At 41.0% G+C, this 21,012-nt stretch overlaps 1 protein-coding gene across 2 annotated transcripts; it reads left to right on the top strand.

The window, feature by feature from the left end:
• Positions 1-3,716: 3,716 nt before the first annotated feature.
• LOC135548858 (zinc finger protein 14-like) lies at positions 3,717-12,773 on the top strand. Of its 2 annotated transcripts, none has more exons than XM_064978891.1 (2): positions 3,717-3,992; positions 11,261-12,748. In XM_064978891.1, exons 1-2 carry the CDS (start codon positions 3,800-3,802, stop codon positions 12,004-12,006), a joined length of 939 nt encoding a protein of 312 aa, XP_064834963.1. In that variant the 5' UTR covers positions 3,717-3,799; the 3' UTR covers positions 12,007-12,748. The 2 variants fall into 2 exon arrangements, 1 of the variants encoding a protein (XP_064834963.1); XR_010456896.1 differs by lacking the exon at positions 3,717-3,992 and adding an exon at positions 4,005-11,140 and having other exon boundaries at positions 11,261-12,773.
• Positions 12,774-21,012: the final 8,239 nt, after the last annotated feature.

Below are 21,012 nucleotides of genomic sequence, written 5' to 3'. Positions count from 1 at the left end.
CCTCCACCATGAATGTCAAAGAGGTATCCGGGTAAACGGCTGCAATGCGGTCACACTCCATCACCAACCCTGATGTGGAAATGCGATATCCTAGGAAGGAGACGGCCTGTTTGAAGAACAAGCATTTCTCAGCCTTTACGTACAGGTCATGCTCCAACAGTCGCCCAAGTACCTTGCGCACCACAGTACTGATAATACTGATAATTATTATGAAGTTTATAGTTCATAGCCATATTTGTGATTCGGACCAATGGGAAGAAGAAGAGGGCGTTGATTTTTTCCTATGACCGTATGTATGTGTACAATTTTTTCCTTTTTGGAGTTATTATGGGTAGTGATTGTAATTCCATTTAGTTATTTGAAATTGTTTTGCTTTATTTTTTTAACCAGTAGTAGTGTTTTTTTTTTTTTACACATTATCGTGTCAAAATGGGGGGAATTACCAGTCCTCTGAGGTTTTGGATTGAAGTTTACACACCTCAAGTGATATGAAAGGGAAAGGGGGATACCTTGTCAGTTGTACAACTGAATGCCTTTAACTGAAATTTGTCTTCGGCATTTAACCCAACCCCTCTGAATCAGAGAGGTGCAGGGGGCTGCCTTATTCGACATCCACGTCTTCGGTGCCCGGGGAACAGTGGGAACAGCCTTGCTCAGGGGCAGAACGACGACAGATTTTTACCTTGTCAGTTCGGGGATTCGATCCAGCAACCTTTCTGTTACCGGTCCAACACTAATGTAGGAGTGTATTGAGTGATATCTAGAAGTGTATCGAGTGATATATGAAGGAGTTTATTGTCGTGTTGTTTGTTCTGTTTTGAAACAAATCTCCCAGATTGTTTCTACTGGATTGTTGGGATTTCTCCCGATGGTTAGAGGTCTAATTTTCTGATCCTGTGGCTCTGCGATGAAGTTGACAGTGTCATGGGGAGTATAAGCCAATTAGATTTTTTTTAACAGAATGTGTTGTTATTCTCTTTGACATATGTTTAGAAATTAGTATTAAAAATAATTGGTAAAAGTAATCATTTGTCATATGGTCAATGCTTGTCTGGATTTCCTGAATCAGAACTGCACTAAACTGTTGTTCTGATTTGTCCTCTCTCGAGGTTATCATGAAAGGTGACGTCAGATGGCGTCTTGATGCATGGCAATGATAATTCGGCTGAGAATGGTGTGAACCTCAAAAGCCCTCTAAGCGGCTGAAGAAGGACAAAGGCGTCCACGTGGAGTGAGCATGGAGAGAGATCTGTTCCAAACTTCTCTCATGTTGCTGGTGTGCTAGTTGGCAAATGGTCAAGATATAATGGGTGGTAAAGGTGGTGGCGGCCCAGGTGAGACATTGAAATTGGGACATTATCATGGGCCATCCACTTTGAACTATGAAGCTATCTGAAGAAGAACCAATGAAGAGACGCCAGAAGATTGAGTGCCTGAAGGGGGACTTGGTCAACTGTGCCTATAATTGATTTAGACTTGTCTAAAATTGTTTACTTTAGGGTATGAATGTTGATTGTAGAGGTCTATACACTGCTAAATTTATAGTCATTTAGATTAAGAATGCATTAAGATAATGTTGTTTTTTTTAAACTAGGCAAGTCAGTTAAGAACAAATTCTTACTTTCAATGACGGCCTACTGGGGAACAGTGGGTTAACTGCCTTCGGGGATTCGATCCAGCAACCTTTTGGTTCCTGGCCCAACACTCTAACCACTAGACTACCTGCCGCCCCTGATCTTTAATTAAAATCGTGATAAGAAAGTTAATACTAGAATTGTAGGATTATTATACTGTATGTTAATATAATTGTATATTTTACCATTGTCGATGTGTTAAATTGTGGTTTTTAACATTGTGTGATAGAACCAATGTGAATCACTGAAGAATGTCATTCTCAATTTTAGGTTGGATAATTTAATTGGGTTTTTGATTATGATTTGGAAACTGAATGATTTTTAGTATGTTAATAACTATGAGTGAAGCAATTCATGTATTAGGGATTGATTGTTTTTTATTGTTGATGTACTAATTGTGACATGGGTAAAGAAGTTGTGTGAACTAAAGACATTGACACTATTCTCAGCATGCCCTGTTGAATGGAGAGAGTGAACTCTGATCCTAAGAACGAAACTGATCCTAATTTATTTGACTTATATCCATTATCAAAGTATATTTTCGATAATAATGATAAAACTCTGGAATTGTAGCAGGTATGGTGCTAATGGCACACAGAGTCCATAGGCGTTTCCTTATAAATAGTGGAATCATGATACTTGTCCTGGGTCATGTTCATTAGGCACCAACGCAATACATTTGACTTAAAGCGGGAGTTACCACCTGGACTTGTCCAATAAGATATGTTAATTTTAGTTTCTGGGATGGAAATAGTTATTTCCACTATGCTGACCAAGGGGAGAATACTCAGTATCAACATAGTAATTGGTTTCGTACTGATGAAAATTGTACTCTGATTTAGATTGCTGAGGATTTCTTAAGCCTGTCCGCATGCTCTGTGGTGTCCACCAGGTTCTAAACCCAGCTGGCTGAACCACCAAACACCCAACCCGACCGTTCTGAGGCGTCCGCATGGACCTAAAGCACACCTCTGCTGCTTTGGTATCACAATTGGGGGGGTTGTGCCCCTGAATCAGGCACTTTTCTGCTCAGACATATAGTCTCAATAAAATGTTTTTATTTTTAATTCCAAGTTAAGCATAACTCATTTCAAAACAGGCCATCATCACAGTCATTACCGTTAAAATGTCCAAACTGCGTCTACATGCCAATAATTTGATCGAATTTAGTTTTATGGGAATATGCATTTAGATCTTCTTGAATTTAGATCTTCTTGAACTTGAAGCTTTTCACCCTCTCCACTGTGGCCACATCAATGTGGATGGGGGCGTGCTCCCTCTGCTGTCTCCTGAAGTCCATGATCAGCTCCTTTGTTTTGTTGACGTTGAAAGAGAGGTTATTTTCCTGGCACCAGTCCGCCAGGGCCCTCACTGCTTCCCTGTAGGCGGTCTCGTCATTGTTGGTAATCAGGCTCACTACTGTTGCGTCATCTGCAAACTTGATGATTGAGTTGGAGACGTGTGGCCACGCAGTCATGGGTGAACAGGGAGTACAGGAGAGGGCTGAGCAACCACCCTTGTGGGGCCCCGTGTTGACATCTTGAAGCGAGTGTGTCAACAGACTGGGATAGGGAGAGATTGAATATGTCTCTAAACACTCCAGCAAGCTGGTTTACACATGCTCCGAGGACACGGCTAGGGGTGCCTTCTGGGCCGGCAGCCTTGCATGGCACTTAGATGTGAATGTAAATGCATGAAAGATAACGAAAGGAGATACATACTGAATTGATGGTACCATATAATACCACCATAAGCGGAAAAAGTGTCCCCATTGTTGTCACTATCAAAAACAAATTATTTTGTCTTTTCATTGGGAACCTTGAAGGTTAATAATCAAATGTCTCAGGCCCTTCCACTCAACCTGGCTTTCTGGAATTTATCTTCATAAAATCACATTTTAAACCTAACCCTAACCATACTGTTAACCTTATGTCCAGCCTTAAATTAAGACCAAATATAATATTTTTTTTCATTCATGTTTACATAGCCAATTTTTACATTGTGGCTGTGGTAACTAGTGACAACCACACCTCCTATTTTGATCACATGACGATGTTTGCGGCACTTTGATGTCACGTGGATACATTTTGGGTTCCATCATATCTTGCTGAGTAACGTTAGCTAGTCTTTTCGGGCTGTCCGACTTTTACTTTACCTCCTGCAAAATGTCCAAACTACAGTTGTTGAATGTGTTTCTTACCAAGCGACTAACCGCGGCTGCTGTGGAGATATATGTGGAAGTGGAAAAAACCATAACAGAATACGAGAACGAAATGTTCAGTTCGAAGGAGGAGATCAAGCGTTTACGGCGGCTACTGGATTTGGTTTTCAATCCCGAGATTAAATTACATCGAGCAGGTTTGTAGCAACTACTGTGCAGAGTCACGATTTGAAACGTGTTACATTGAATTAGAATACTAACGGTATTTTAATAGGATCTATGTTTTAGGCCACGGCCCACAGCTTCTTCTATGGGGGGCAAGGCGTCACTGAGTTTCCCAAGCAAAATATTAATTTAAACATTTGAGTTATCCACAGATTTGCAGAGCACTGATTACCTACTTTATGTAAGAGGGATTTGGTGAGCACAAGACGTTGCGAATACGTCTTTTCAACAAAAAATACGTATTTAACGTCTTTTGCTCATATGAAAGGAAAAGTATTCGAACTCGGTCATCTCCTACCTGGGGTTTGTGAATACGCTCAAAGTCGTAACGAACGTGTATCGAATGGTTTATGCTGGATGATTGACATGGGGTGATGTTTTGAAGCCACATCGCCTCCATCTTGGAACTCCCCCATAATTGTAAAAAAATATATTTTGGAAGCAATATAAATGCATTTATTCATATCTGCATTTGTTTTTGCGACGTTTATTCTATTACCAACACCTTAAAGGAGAATTTCACTATTTAGGACCCTAATCTGTATATATTATGTAAATGAAATGTTGCACAACAAGGGTCTCCAACCCTGTAACTTGAGAGCTTACCCTCCAGTTGTAATTAACCTGGTTCAGCTTATCAACCAGCTAATTATTAGAATCAGGTGTACTATATTAGGTTTGTAGTGAACCTACAAGATGCTAGCACTCCAGGAACAGGTTTGAAAAGCCCGGTTATAGAAGGTCCCAAACTGAAGAAATGTACTTAATTAGTCTCATTCTGCAGGTCTTTAATGTTGTACACATGAAAGTGTGTCATACCTTGATCTTCAAGGTTATAATCCATTTTGTTTAACTCTAACAATATTTTCCAGCGTGTAAGTTTGATCAGAAGCGTACTAGCCAGGTTCACAATGTGTCCAATGTAAACTAGGGCTGGGCAATAAGGACTAAAACTCATCTTGATTTCTTTCAGATGTATGGCTGATTCATGATATCAAAAAAGCTTTGTTGTTCAAATAAAGTTCAATAAAGTTCAATACACTGCATTTCAAACAGTCAGGAATAATCAAATGAATTCAGGGAATGGAGAAGTATACGTAGGCTAAATATAAGCCTTTGACAACCATAATAACAACCCACTAATAATTTTATTATTTTATCAAAGTAGTTTAACCTGCTTTTTTGCAATAATCACTAATCTGGCTTTCAAGTCTGTCTATGAAAATGCCCTTTTTTTGTTACAAATGTTACCAGAACCATGCACATTCACTGCTAATAACTGACCTCTTGTAGCAGGCATAATAGAAACTGGGTCTCATACACAATCTCTCAAGTACAAGCCACGTGCTAGTGAATATAGCCAGCTAATCTTTACATATCAAGTCATCTTGGTTCTATTTGCTTGCTAACAAGGTAGAACAGTTGAACTGTTATGAATAGACCCTCCTGTCCATCTCCAACTCTTTGAAAAGCAGCCTGTTCACTTTGTTTAGATGTGGATAAGAACATGCTTATTTCTCAGAATGGGATCGAGTTTGCCAATTCCTTATATAAATGTATATTTTTATGATCATTGCACATTTATAAAACAGACAGCTCGCACCATAAGTTCTTGCAGGGGGCGGCAGTGTAGCCCAGTGGTTAGAGCATTGGACTGGTATCCAGAAGGTTGAGAGTTCAAACCCCCGAGCTGACAAGGTACAAAATCTGTCGTTCTGCCCCTGAACAGGCAGTTAACCTGCTGTTCCCAGGCCGTCATTGAAAATAAGAATTTTTTTCTTAACTGACTTGCCTGGTTAAATAAAGGTAAAAATAAAAAAAATTCAGAGCACGACAAACTGAGGATACATTTTCTACATGTTCATTGATATTCTCGTTTTAGCTGGGGCTGCTTTGTTCTACATTTTCTGAGTTGGGACATAAAAAGGGTAAATTCTCATCTATTACAGTAAAAGAATGTCTCTTAAGCGTTTCAGTGTCCATTTGACTGATTCTGTTGAATCAAACCTCAAATGCCAATAGTGAGTTAAACTGCTTCGTGTCAGCAGTGAATCTTTCATCTTTGTTGTGAGTGGCAGGGGGAGGGTCTTGATGTCTGTGCAAGTGGGAAAGTGCACACTGCGAAGGAGACTACACTAAAAAGAGACGGAACGCTCATTTAAAACAAATTAAAAAATTGGGTTACATGTATTTAGATCAATACATGAAAAACATACATTAAAATTAATTTGATATATCGCCCAGCCCTACTGGAATTATAGAGCTTCTAATCTACCGAGCAAGCTAATCATTTTTTTATTTCAAACTACTACGCTACCAACTTGTCTGACTACGAATACAATGAGGCGAGGCTTATTTATTTGAATCAGAATACACAGACGAGGATCTTTAACAGATCGAGGAGAGGGAGAGAGACGGAGCAGAGAGGCTCAGGCAGATATTCAACTCGCAGCTGAGGCTCGACTCACCATCTGGGAACTGGTGGTGTACCTGCAATGCTAAGTGAAGCCCATTGAAGACGAGTGCCTTTCCTGTGCGGATTGGGACCTGCTTATGCCAGCCTTGGAAAATCTAGAATTGTCCGGCGACAAGAAAACGTTGTCCCGCGAGCCCATCATACTGTGTAATCATTGACAATCACTTTTCCAAACCTTATAAACCGAGCAGTTGTAGAAATGTTTTTCTGTGTACTGAAAATGAACTAGAAGAAGAGACCTTGGCCATAGGGACCTAATGGTCAGCTGTCAATAAAGTAAGTACAGGTAGTTTGTGTATGATAAATAGACTTCACAGCATTACAGTATTATAGGCTATATGGCATGAGTCACCCATATGGTTATCAGTAGATCAACCTAGTGTTATTCTGCTTCCGCACAGCGAGCTGATGTTTTAAACATTTTTTTTAGGCAATATAGACTTGTGGCTTACAGAGTGGTCTTGGAATGGGAATTGAAAAGCGAACGACTTGGATGTTGTTTGAGACGAGTGTTACCCAGTTGTGTTGTCACCATCTGCAACAAGTACCCCTCACCCACCGGTGTCTACACTGGATTCAAGGAGGCAGGTGGTGCTTTCGGTATCCTTTTGAACAACCTTCCACCGATGGCTCATTACCTTTTCCTCCCCTTTCTATTCTCCTTTTTGCATTAATTATTTTGTAGTTTATTCTGCAATTCTACTTTATGCTGCAAATGTAACATGTAACATAGCCTTAAAATCCCCACTTGAGGTTTCTTGTGACAAAAAAAAGACTATGCCAAATCAGTAATTTATACATCTAAGTGAAAGCATTATTGGTAACTGTTTTGATAAGCAGTATTATTTCTGTTAACTATATATAAAAAATATTTGTCATTGCACTTGCCCGGGTGGTAAGGGTAACGCATGGTAGATCCCTGAGGTGGAACGCGTTGTGCGTGGGTTTGCCTGCTGTGGACTGGAGAGCAGCAATCTCAGTTCTGTGATATCTACAGATTCTGATGCAGTTGTTCCATGGGTTCCAGATTTCATCTACCACGTTCATCTGTTCAAACGATAGTACGCAAGTATAAACACCATGGGACCACACAGCCGTCATACCGCTCAGGAAGGACACACGTTCTGTCTCCTAGAGATTAATGTACTTTGGTGCAAAAAGTGCAAATCAATCCCATAACAACACCAAAAAAGCCTTGTGAAGATGCTGGAGGGAACCGGTACGAAAGTATCTATATCCACAGTAAAACGAGTCCTATATCGACATAACCTGAAAGGCCGCTCAGCAAGGAAGAAGCCACTGCTCCAAACCCACCATAAAAATGCCCGACTACTGTTTGCAACTGCACATGGGGACAAAGATTGTACTTTTTAGAGAAATGTCCTCTGGTCTGATGAAACAAAAATAGAACAATTTGGCCATAATGACCATTTTAATGTTTGGAGGAAAAGGGGGAGGCTTGCAAGCCGAAGAAAACCATCCCATCCGTGAAGCACAGAGGTGGCAGCATCATGTTGTGGGGGTGCTTTGCTGCAGGAGGGACTGGTGCACTTAAAAAAACAGATGGCATCATGAGGCTGGAAAATTATGTGGCTATATTGAAGCAACATCCAAGACATCAGTCAGGAAGTTAAAGTTTGGTTGCAAATTGGTCTTCCAAATGGATAGTGACCCATACTTCCAAAGTTGTTGCAAAATGGTATAAGGACAAATAAGTCAAGGTATTGATGTGGCAATCACAAAGCCCTGACCTCAATCCTATAGAAAATGTGTAAGCAGAATTTAAAGGTGTGTGCGAGCAAGGAGGCCTACAATCCTGACTCAGTTACACCAGCTCTGTCAGGAGGAATGGGCCAAAATTCACCCAACGTATTGAGGGAAGCTTGTGGAAGGCTACCTGAAACGTTTGACCCAAGTTAAACAATTTAAAGGCAATGCTACCAAATACTAATTGCGTGTATGTAAACTTCTGACCACTGGGAATGTGATGAAAGAAATATCAGCTTAAATAAAGCACTCCTATTATTCTGACATTACACATTCTTCAAATAAAGTGGTGATCATAACTGACCTAATACAGGGAATTTTTACTAGGATTAAATGTCAGGAATTGTGAAACTGAATTTTTAAATGTTTTTGGGAAAGGTGTATGTAAACTTCCGACTTCAACTGTATCTGTGTAATTTAGACGGGTTGATCGAGGGACATGGCTAGTTTAGCTGTCTGGCTAACTCTAGGCAACCTAGCTAGCTAATTATAAAATATAAATTGTGGGTGCCTGCATCCGGGAACATAAAAAAATGACATTACTTTTTTAGTTTGTTTAACATTTGGATGCTGACAGTAATGTTAGCTAGCCATCTTTCAGCCGCCATCTTGGCTGGTGACAGCTGGTCTGTGGCCCTGCCCAGAAAGACCATAAGGCCTATTTTGTGGGTTTTGAGGTAGACTTGATCCCCAACAGATATTCTAAGCTATTTTCACGTTCCTTCCTAGCGACGAAATGAAACATTAGTTCACAATGTTCATTCACATATTAGTGTTATTTAACATCATAAATCATAGGAATTTGACGTTTTTAGTGTAGCATGATAGCAGGTCAGGCGTCTGAGGCTTTAAGATTCTTTGGGAGAATCTGATAAATAGGCACCCTGGTTAGACTGCTCCAAACTAAAATGCACATAAGCGACAGTACTACACTGCCAAGCGTTTATCCAATATACACTGAGTTTACAGAACGTTAAGACCACCTGCTCTTTCCATGACATACAGTGCATTCGGAAAGTATTCAGACCCCTTGACTTTTTCCACATTTTGTTACATTACAGCCTTATTTGAAATTGGATTAAATACTTAAGTATTCAGACCCTTTACTCAGTACTTTGTTGAAGCACCTTTGGCAGCAATTACAGCCTCAATTATTTTGGGGTATGATGCTACAAGCTTGGCACACCTGTATTTGGTGAGTTATTCCCATTCTTCTCTGCAGATGCTCTCAGGTTAGACGGAGAGTGTCGCTGCACAGCTATTTTCAGGTCTCTCCAGAGATGCCAGATCAGGTTCAAGTTCGGGCTCTGGCTGGGACACTCAAGGACATAGAGAATTGTCCTGAAGCCACTCCTGCGTTGTCTTGGCTTGGCTGTGCGCTAAGGTTCGTTGTCCTGTTGGAAGGTGAACCTTCACCCTAGTTTGAAGATCTCTGTACTTTGATCCATTCATCTTTCCCTCGATCCTGACGAGTCTCCCAGTCCCTGCTGCTGAAAAACAACCCCACAGCATGATGCTGCCACCATCATGCTTTACCGTCGGGATGTTGCCATGTTTCCTCCAGATGTGATGCTTGTCATTCAGGCCAAAGAGTTCAATCTTGGTTTCATCAGACCAGAGAATCTTGTTTCTCATGGTCTGAGTACTTTAGGTGCCTTTTTGCCTACTCCAGCGGGCGGTCACGTGCCTTTTACTGAGGAGTGGCTTCCGTCTGGCCACTCTACCATAAAGGCCTGATTGGTGGATTGCTGCAGAGATGGTTGTTCTTCTGAAAGCTTCTCCCATCTCCACAGAGGAGCTCTGAGTGACCATTGGGTTCTTGGTCACCTCCATGACCAAAGCCCTTCCATGATTGCTCAGTTTGGTCGGGCAACCAGCTCTAGGAAAAGTCTTAGTGGTTCCAAACATCATCCATTTAAAAATGGAAGCCACTGTGTTCTTGGGGACCTTCAATGCTGCATGACTGTTTTGGTACCCTCCCCATGATCTGTCCCTTGACACAATCCTGTCTCTGAGCTCTACAGACATTTCCATCAACCTCAAGTCTTTGGTTTTTGCTCTAACATGCACTGTCAACTATGGGACCTATATATAGACCGGTCCAAATTATGTCCAATCAATTGAATTTACCACAGGTGGACTCCAATCAAGTTGTAGAAACATCTCAAGGATGATCAATGGAAACAGGATGCACCTGAGCTCAGTTCTGAGTCTCAGAGTAAAGGGTCTGAATTCTTATGTAAATATTTCAGTTTTTATTTTTAAATTGGCAGAAAAATCAAAACCAGTTTTCGTTTGTCATTATGGGGTATTGTGTGTGGATTGAGGGAAAACATTTTGTTTATCCGTTTTAGAGTAAGTCTGTAATGTAACAAAATGTGATGAAAGTCAAGGTGTCTGAATACTTTCCAAATGCACTGTAGACTGACCAGGTGAATCCAGGTGAAAGCTATGATCCCTTATTGAAGTAGATTTAACAAGTGACATCAATCAGTGTAGATGGTGTGGAGGACACTGGTTAGAGATGCCTTGAGACAATTGAGACATGGATTGTGTATGTGTGCCATTCAGAGGGTGAGTGGGCAAGACAAAATATTTAAGTGCCTTTGAATGGGGTATGGTAGTAGGTGCCAGGTGCACCGGTTTGTGTCAAACTAACACTGCTGAGTTTTTCACGCTCAACAGTTTCCTGTGTGTACCAAGAATGGTCCACCGCCCAAAGGACATCCAGCCAACTTGACACAACTGGGACGCATTGGCGTCAACATGAGCCAACATCCCCGTGGAACGCTTTCGACACCTTGTAGAGTCCATGCCCAAACCAATTGAGTCTGTTTTGAGGGCAAAAGGGGGGAAGGGGGTGCAACTCAATATTAGGTAGGTGTTCTTAATGTTTTGTTCACTCAGTGTAAATTGAACATGTGTACCAACTAACCATGTAAGACGATGGTTAAGGAGTTAATCGTTTTTGAAAGATTCTTCTTTCCTTTTCTCCAGACCTACATCAGCTCTATCTCCCAGATGAGGTGTCTCCTGAGCGGCAGCACTGTGAGCAGGAGTGGAGCCCCAGTCTGAAGCAAGAGGACCCAGAGCCCTCACAGATTAAAGAGGAACATGAAGTCTGGACTAGTCAGGGGGGAGAACAGCTTAAAGAGCTAGAGTCTGATACCAAGGAGTTCATATTCACTCCCTCTGTGGAAAATCTGGAACCACCTCAGACCTCACATCTTTTCCAAATGCAAATTGTGGTCTCACCCACCAGTACAACTAAAGAGATCAAGATGAAACCATGTCACATTGGTGAAAACTCTTCTTGTCATGTTTGTGGTAAAGGTTTTGACTGTAAATCTGGTCTGGAAAGGCACATGAGGGCTCATACTGGTGAAAAACCTTATTGCTGCAGTGAATGTGGCAAATGCTATAGTCAGATAGGAAATCTGAAAGTGCATATGAGGGGGCACACAGGGGAGAGATCATACAGATGCTTTTTGTGTGGAGAATACTTCATCACAGCATCCCAATTAAAATCACATAAAATCACTCACACGCAGGGGAGTAATATAATCCCGGGGACATCCAAAAGCAAATCTCGTTTGTATGCTGGTAACAGTCGTGAGACTAGGGAGGGGCCGTATCAGTGCAAGGAATGTGTTAAATCCTTCAGGCAGAAGAGGAACATGTTACGGCATATGAGAAATCACACAGGAGCAATTAATGCAGCAAATGCTTCAACTGGAGTGTAAAAAAAATTATTACATGATTTACACAAAGGAGAACATTTATTTTGTGTCCTAATGCTCCAGCAACAAATTCAAACAAGTGAAATCCACATCAATGCAAGGACTTCAGAAAATGGTTTAGAAAGCTTGGATTCGGATATCTTGAAAGTTAAAGGAGAAGGAAACATGGGAGGAAACATGAACGTGTCATTTGGATCAGTAGGAGTTGACTAATGGACTTGTAGAACATCAAATTATTTCATTACATTATCACATTTGTTGTTTTTGGCGAAGATATTTAGGATTTGTAAGCAGTCTCAAACTTTTATGAATAAAAGTTGTACAGCTGTATTCTAGAATATGGTGTGTTAAAATGGACCATTGAATCTAACATTTTGGAACCTGCGGAGGATCACATTCCCAGTCAATCCCCATCTAAATTGATCATGCCTTTCTGCAAACTCCATTATCCTTGCGAGGCAGATGTTTTTACAGATGCTCTTAAACATGACTGGCATACAACAGTCTTTTCTGGGACCAACATTACTGTGTTAAAAACAAATGTATATTTTAATAAAGATGTGTTTTAAATGGATCTAATTTTAAAGAACATTTTACTTTGCTTATGTATATGCCTACAGTCTGTTTTCCATTTCCTAGTTTAATCTCACAATACCTTCTTCTACTTACTACAAATACCTTGGCTGTAGTCAATTAACCAAGACAATGTTTGTGTCTTTAGTTTCCCTACTCAAATACTTAATATCTACTCTGTATTTAGTTGTCTTAGCATTACGGAAGGGTCGTTCCATATGACTTCAAAAACGTTATGGCTGCACCCCTTTGCAGTAGATTTGAACAAAAGCTTTCAAACATGTTTGCCCATGGTAGAAATGGTCAGAGTGATTTTAAAAAAAAAACATTTTTAGTAAAAATTGTCTTAGGTCAGTTAGGATCACCACTTTATTTGAAGAATGTGAAATGTCAGAATAATAGAGGGAATGATCTATTTCAGCGTTTATTTCTTTCATCACATTTCCAGTGGGCAAGAAGTTTACATACACTCAATTAGTATTTGGTAGCATTGCCTTTAAATTGTTTCACTTGGTTAAAACGTTTCAGGTCGCCTTCCAAAAGCTTCTCGCAATAAGTTGGTTGAATTTTGGCCCATTCCTCCTGACAGAGCTGGTGTAACGGAGTCAGGATTGTAGGCCTCCTTGCTCGCACACACTTTTTCAGTTCTGCTCACAAATCTTCTATAGGATTGAGGTCAGGGCCTTGTGATGGCCACTCTAATACCTTGACTTTGTTGTTCTTAAGCCATTTTGCCCCTACTTTGAAAGTGTGCTTGGGGTCATTGTCCATTTGGAAGACCCATTTTCGACCAAGCTTTAACCTGACTGATGTCTTGAGATGTTGCTTCAATATATCCACATAATTTTCCTGTCTCATGATGCCATCTATTTTGTGAAGTGCACCAGTCCCTCCTGCAGCAAAGCACCCCAACAACATGATGCTGCCACTCTCATGCTTCACGGTTGGGATGGTTTTCTTCGGCTTGCAAGACTTCCCCTTTTTCCTCCAAACATAAGGATGGTCATTATGGCCAAACGGTTTTATTTTTGTTTCATCAGACCAGAGGACATTTCTCCAAAAAGTACGATCTTTGTAACCATGTGCAGTTGCAAACCGTTGTCTGGCTTTTTTATGGCGGTTTTGGAGCAGTGGCTTCTTCCTTGCTGAGTGGCATTTCAGGTTATGTCGATATAGGACTTGTTTTACTGTGGATATAGACACTTTTGCACCTGTTTCCTCCAGCATCTTCACAAGGTCCTTTGCTGTTGTTCTGGGATTGATTTGCACTTTTCGCACCAAAGTACGTTCATCTCTAGGAGACAGAATGTGTCTCCTTCCTGAGCGGTATGACAGCTGCGTGGTCCCATGGTGTTTATACTTGCGTACTATTGTTTGTACAGATGAACGTGGTACCTTCAGGCATTTGGAAATTGCTCTCAAGGATGAATCAGATTTGTGGAGGTCTACAATTATTTTCTGAGGTCTTGGCTGATTTCTTTATTTTCCTATGATGTCAAGCAAAAGGCACTGAATTTGAAAGTAGGCCTTGAAATACATCCACATGCACACCTCCAATTGACTCATGATGTCAGTTAGCCTATCAGAAGCTTCTAAAGCCATGACATCATTTTCTGGAATTTTCCAAGCTGTTAAAGGCAGTCAATTTAGTGTAATGTAAACTTCTGACCCACTGGAATTGTGATACAGTGCATTATAAGTGAAATAATCTGTTTGTAAACGATTGTTTAAAAAATTACTTGTCATGCACAAAATAGTTGTCCTAACCGACTTGCCAAGACTATAGTTTGTTAGCAAGAAATTTGTGGAGTGGTTGAAAAACAAGTTTTAATGACTCCAACCTAAGTGTATGTAAACCTCTGAATTCAACTGTATATACTACCGTTCAAAAGTTTGGGGTCTCTTCAGAAAAAAAAGTCAATTTAAATAACATCAAATTGATTAGAAATATACTGTAGACATTGTTAATGTTGTAGATTACTATCGTAGCTGGAACCAGCAGATTTTTTAAAATGGAATATCTACATAGGCGTACAGAGGTCCATTATCAGCAACCATCACTCTTGTGTTCCAATGGCACGTTGTGTTAGCTTATCCAAGTTAATATATATATTTTTTTACTTGTTCTCAACTGGCCTACCTGGTTTAAAACAAACAGCAACAGTGAAGAAGCAACTCCGGGATGCTGGCCTTCTAGTCAGAGTTGCAAAGAAAAAGCCATATCTCAGACTGGCCAATAAAAAGAAAAGATTAAGATGGGCAAAAGAACACAGACACTGGACAGAGGAACTCTGCCTAAAAGATCAGCATCCCGGAGTCGCCTCTTCACTGTTGACGTTGAGACTGGTGTTTTGCAGGTACTATTTAATGAAGCTGCCAGTTGAGTCATTTACAACATTAACCATATCTTTCTGATCAATTTGATGTTATTTTAATGGACAAAGAATTATATGGAAAATTCCAGAAAATGATGTCATGGCTTTCGAAGCTTTTGATAGGCTGATTGACATATTTTGAGTCAATTGGTGTACCTGTGGATGTATTTCAAGGGCTAACTTCAAACTAAGTGTCTTTGCTTGACATCACAGGAAAATCATAAGAACTCAGCCAAGACCTCCACAAGTCTGGTCCATCCTTGGGAGCAATTTCCAAATGCCTGAAGGTACCATGTTCATCTGCACAAACAATAGTAGGCAAGTATAAACAGCATGGGACCACGCAGCTGTCATATCGCTCAGGAAGGAGATGCGTTCTATCTCCTAGAGATGAATGTACTTTGGTTGCTAAAGGTGCAAATCAATCCCAGAACAACAGCAAAGGACCTTGTGAAGATGCTGGAGGAAATGGGTACAGAAGTATCTATAATAACGGTAGTGTATATATAAAAAGTATGTGGACACCCCTTCAAATTAGTGGATTTGGCTATTTCAACAACATCTGTTGTTGACAGGTGTATAAAATCAAGCACACAGACATGCAATCTCCATAGACAAACATTGGCAGTAGAATGCCCTTACTAAAGAGCTCAATGACTTTCAATGTGGTACCTTAATAGGATGCCACCTTTCCAACAAGTCAGTTTGTCAAATATCGGCCCTGCTAGAGCTGTCAACTGTAAGTGCTGTTATTGTGAAGTGGAAATGTCTGGTAGCAACAACGGCTCAGACGTGAAGTGGTGGACCACACAAGCTCACAGACAGAATGGGACTTCTGAGTGCGGAAGCACTTAAAAATCGTCTGTCCTTGGTTGCAACACTCACTACCAACTTCCAAACTGCCTCTGGAAGCAGCGTTAGCACAATAACTGTTAGTCAGGAACTTCATGAAATGCGTTTCCGTAGCCGATCAGCCATACACAAGCCTAAGATCGCCACCATTGGACTCTGGAAGTGATAAATCACACTTCACCATCTGGCAGTCCGGCAGACTAATCTGCATTTGGTGGATGCCAGAAGAACGTTACCTGCCCCAATGCATAGTGCCAACTGTAAAGTTTGGTGGAGGAGGAATAATGGTCTGGGGTTTTCATGGTTCGGGCTAGGTCCCTTAGTTTCAGTGAAGGGAAATCTTAAAGCTACAGCTTTACAAAGCATTTCACAAAGCAAGGTCCATACAGAAATGGTTTGTCAAGATCGGTGTGAAAGAACTCGACTGGCCTGCACAGATCCCTGATCTCAACCCAATCGAACACCTTTGGGATGAATTGGAACGGTGACTCATAGCCAGGCCTAATCGCCCAACATCAGTGCATGACCTCACGGATGCTTGTGGCTGAATGGAAGCAAGACCCTGCAGCAATGTTCCAAAATCAAGTGGAAAACCTTTCAAAAACGGCGAGACCAACTCCATATTAATGCACAAGATTTTGGAATGAGATGTTCGACGAGCAAAAATAAATGCATACAGTACGCACACTGAACAGAAATATAAACGCAACATGTAAAGTGTTGGTCCCATGTTTCATAAGCTGAAATAAAGATCCAAGAAATGTTCCATGTGTCCCTTGGGTTATACCGTGGCAGAGGTCTTTGTGGGCTATACTCAGCCTTGTCTCAGGATGGTAAGTTGGTGGTTGAAGATATCCCTCTAGTGGCGTTGTGGGCTGTGCTTTGGCAAAGTGGGTGGGGTTATATCCTTCCTTTTTGGCCCTGTCTGGGGGTGTCCTCGGATGTGGCCACAGTGTCTCCTGACCCCTCCTGTCTCAGCCTCCAGTATTTATGCTGTAGTAGTTTGTGTCGGGGGGCTAGGGTCAGTTTGTTATATCTGGAGTACTTCTCCTGTCCTATTCGGGGTCCTGTGTGAATTTAAGTGTGCTCTCTCTAATTCTCTCTTTCTTTCTCTCTCTCGGAAGACCTGAGCCCTAGGACCATGCCTCAGGACTACCTGACATGATGACTCCTTGCTGTCCCCAGTCCACCTGGCTGTGCTGCTGCTCCAGTTTCAACTGTTTTGCCTTATTATTATTGGACCATGCTGGTCATTTATGAACATTTGAACATCTTGGCCATGTTCTGTTAAAATCTCCACCCGGCACAGCCAGAAGAGGACTGGCCATCCCACATAGACTGGTTTTGGCATTTCTCTGGAGTTTTTCCTAGCCGCCGTGCTTCTACACCTGCATTGTTTGCTGTTTGGGGTTTTAGGCTGGGTTTCTGTACAGCACTTTGAGATATCAGCTGATGTACGAAGGGCTATATAAATAAATTTTATTTTATTTTGATTTGATGTGTAGAAAGTTTATTTTTCTTTAAATTTTATGCACAAATTTGTTTAAATCCCTGTCAGAGAGCATTTTTGTTTTGCGAAGATACTCCATCCACCTGACAGGTATGGTATATCAAGAAACTGATTAAACAGCATGATCATTTCATAGGTGCATCTTGTGCTGGGGACAATAAAAGGCCACTCTAAAACGGGCAGTTTTGTCAAACAACACAGTGCCACAGATGTCTTAAGTTTTGAAGGAGCGTGCAATTGGCATGCTGACTGCAGGAATGTCCACCAGAGCTGTTGACAGACAATTGAAAGCTAATTTCTCTACCATAAGCCGCCTCCAATGTCGTTTTAGAGAATTCTGCAGTGCATCCAAATGCGGACCACGTGTATGGTGTTGTGTGGGGGAGTGGTTTGCTGATGTCAAAGTTGTAAACAGAGTTCCTCATTGGTAATGGGGTTATTGTATGGACAGTCATAAGCTGCAGAAAACGAACACAATTGCATTTTATCGATGGCAATTTGAATGCACAGAGATACCATGAAGAGATCGTGAGGCCTATTGTCATGCCATTCATCCACTGCCATCTCCTCATGTTTCAGCATAGTAATGCATGGCCCCATGTCGCAAGAATCTGAACACAATTCCTGGAAGCTGGAAATGTCCCAGTTCTTGCATGGCCTGCATACTCACCAGACATGTCACCCATTGAGCATTTTTGGTGTACTCTGAGTAATGTGTACAACAGCGCGTTTTTGTTCCTGCCAATATCTCTCAACTTTGCACAAGTATTGAAGAGGAGTGGGACAACATTCCGCAGGCCACAATCAACAGCCTGATCAACTCTATGTGAAGGAGAGGTGTCGTGCTGCATGAGGCTATCTGCATTGTGTCCCACCCACCACGAGCCAACCCCTCTTTTACACTACTCTCTGTTCATCATAAATGCATAGTCACTTTATCCATATCTACATGTACATAATACCTCAATCAGCCTGACTAACCGGTGTCTGTATGTAGCCTAACTACGTTTATAGCCTCGCTGCTGTATATAGCTTGTCTCTTTACTGTTGTTTTATTTCTTTACCTACCTATTGTTCACCTAATACCTTTTTTGCGCTATTGGTTAGAGCCTGTAAGTAAGCATTTCACTGTAAGATCCACACCTGTAGTATTCGGTGCACGTGACAAACTTTGATTTGAAATGGTGGTCACACCAGATACTGACTTGTTTTCTGATCCACGCCCCTACCTTTTTTTTTACATTATTTGAGGTGTTTGTGTGTCATGTTTTGACTGATAAATATACTAAAATGTGATTACTAATTATTACAGATTATTAATCTGGTTTCCGAGCTGGTCATGGTTGCACCTGAGCTCAAGGTCCTAAATTATATCATAACTGCCATCGATAAGATAAGACAGTACTGTGCAGCCGTCTTCATCGGTCGGGCCAAGGCTTTCGACTGTCAATCACTGCATTCTTATTGGCAGACTCAATAGCCTTGGTGTCTCAAATGACTGCCTCGCCTGGTTCACTAACTGCTTCTCAGATAGAGTTCAGTATGTCAAATCGGAGGGCCTGTTGTCCTCTGGCAGTCTCTTTGGGGGTGCCACAGGGTTCAATTCTCGGGCCAACTCTTTTCTCTGTATATATCAATGATGTCGCTCTTGCTGCGGGTGATTCTTAGATTCACCTCTACGCAGATGACACCATTCTGTATACATCTGGCCCTTCTTTGGACACTGTGTTAACAAACTTCCAAATGAGCTTCAATGCCATACAACAGTCCTTCCGTGGCCTCCAACTGCTTTTAAATGCTAGTAAAACTAAATGCATGCTCTTCAACCGTTTGTTGCCCGAACCCGCCCACCCGACTAGCATCACTACTCTGGACGGTTCTGACTTAGAATATGTGGACATATACAAATACCTAGGTGTCTGATTAGACTGTAAACTCTCCTTCCAGACTCACATTAAACATCCCCAATCCAAAATTAAATCGAGAATTGGCTTCCTATTTCGCAACAAAGCCTCCTTCACTCATGCTGCCAAACATACCCTCGTAACACTGACTATCCTACCGATCCTTGACTTTGGCGATGTCATTTACAAAATAGCCTCCAACACTCTACTCAGCAAACTGGATTTAGTCTATCACAGTGCCATCCGTTTTGTCATCAAAGCCCCATATACTACCCAGCACTGCAACCTGTATGCTCGTTGGCTGGCCCTTGCTACAAATTTGTCGCCAAACCCACTGGCTCCAGGTCATCTGTAAGTCTTTGCTAGGTAAAGCCTCGCCTTATCTCAGCTCACTGGTCACCATAGCAGCACCCACCCGTAGCACGCGCTCCAGCAGGTATATTTCACTGGTCATCCCCAAAGCCAACACTTCCTTTGGCTGCCTTTCATTCCAGTTCTCTGCTGCGAATGACTGGAAAGAATTGCAAAAATCACTGAAGCTGGAGTCTTATATCTCCCTCTCTAACTTTAAGCATCAGCTGTCAGAGAAGCTTACTGATCACTGTACCTGTACACAGACAATCTGTAGATAGCCCACCCAACTACCTCATCCCCATATTATTTATCCTCTTGCCCTTTTGCACCCCAGTATCTCTATTTGCACATCATCATCTGCACATCTATCACTCCAGTGTTAATGCTAAATTGTAATTATTTTGCCTCCCTGGCCTATTTATTGCTTTGATTTGCAAACACTGTACATAGATCTTTCTATTGTGTTATTGACTATACGTTTGTTTATGTGTAACTGTGTTATTGTTTTTGTCTCACTGCTTTGCTTTATCTTGGCCAGGTCGCAGTTGTAAATGAGAACTTGTTCTCAACTGGCCTACCTGGTTAAATAAAGGTGAAAAAAATGAATAATTACAATTATACATTTTCACTTTGAAATGGTACCACAAAGATGGTTTGAGCTTCATAACTATATCCATAGTTATAAATTAAACTGTTAACCTTCAATAGGAAATCATAGAAATATAGATGATAGAATATACATTGCCATTAAAGTTGACATTAGATGTTGGGAGGCCTGGTGAGCATCTTTCTGGTAAGTTGGAAGTTAAAAGTGTCAATTCAATGTACATTTCAATGGTCTACCAACTAAATTGCAGTGGTCAAAGGGAAAGATCCATTCTATTTATAATATTTCTATGATTGTAATGACGCCCAACCTGTATTCAACGATGACAGGCACAGCAAAAACACCTCTGATGATGTGAAATAGGGTCAAACTACAACATTTATGAAAATTAGTTTTTTAGATCATTGCCTTCAAAGGTTAAAGTAATTTTAATAACAATTTATAAAAGAATCATTCAAGAAATCATAAAAATGTTTGACAACCCTGTTTGTAAGCTTTCAAATGATATCAGACACAACCGTTTATATTTTTTCAGTGATGAAGACATGGATGTCTCATGTTAGGGTGAGGTATGCAAAATTGGGGAACTTTGAGCACCAATATCTCCTGGGCCCAGTTTTTCAAGGATTTTGCCTCTCAGATGCGATTCAATGCATACAAATACAATGAAAAGAACAAGTCCCCATTTAAGTCAATGATTTGTCCACTCTATTTCTATGCATTTAATCCTATGCGAAAGACGAAATCACAAGAGATAACTTCAGAAAAACTATGCCCACTTTCTGACCACTTCTACCATGGGAAAGTATGGAATGTTTCATTAAAATTAAAAGT

This window comes from Oncorhynchus masou, chromosome 11 (genome assembly GCF_036934945.1).
Source record: "Oncorhynchus masou masou isolate Uvic2021 chromosome 11, UVic_Omas_1.1, whole genome shotgun sequence".
Lineage (NCBI taxonomy): Eukaryota > Metazoa > Chordata > Actinopteri > Salmoniformes > Salmonidae > Oncorhynchus > Oncorhynchus masou.
This window is presented reverse-complemented; position numbering and strand designations above follow the sequence as displayed.

What these genes read in the sequence shown, in the direction of transcription:
- LOC135548858 (XM_064978891.1), top strand. Translation starts at nt 3,800, where the DNA reads ATGTCCAAACTACAGTTGTTGAATGTGTTTCTTACCAAGCGACTAACC. An exon ending in GATTAAATTACATCGAGCAG is followed by an intron (nt 3,993 to 11,260) that starts GTTTGTAGCAAC and finishes CCTTTTCTCCAG; the next exon opens with ACCTACATCAGCTCTATCTC.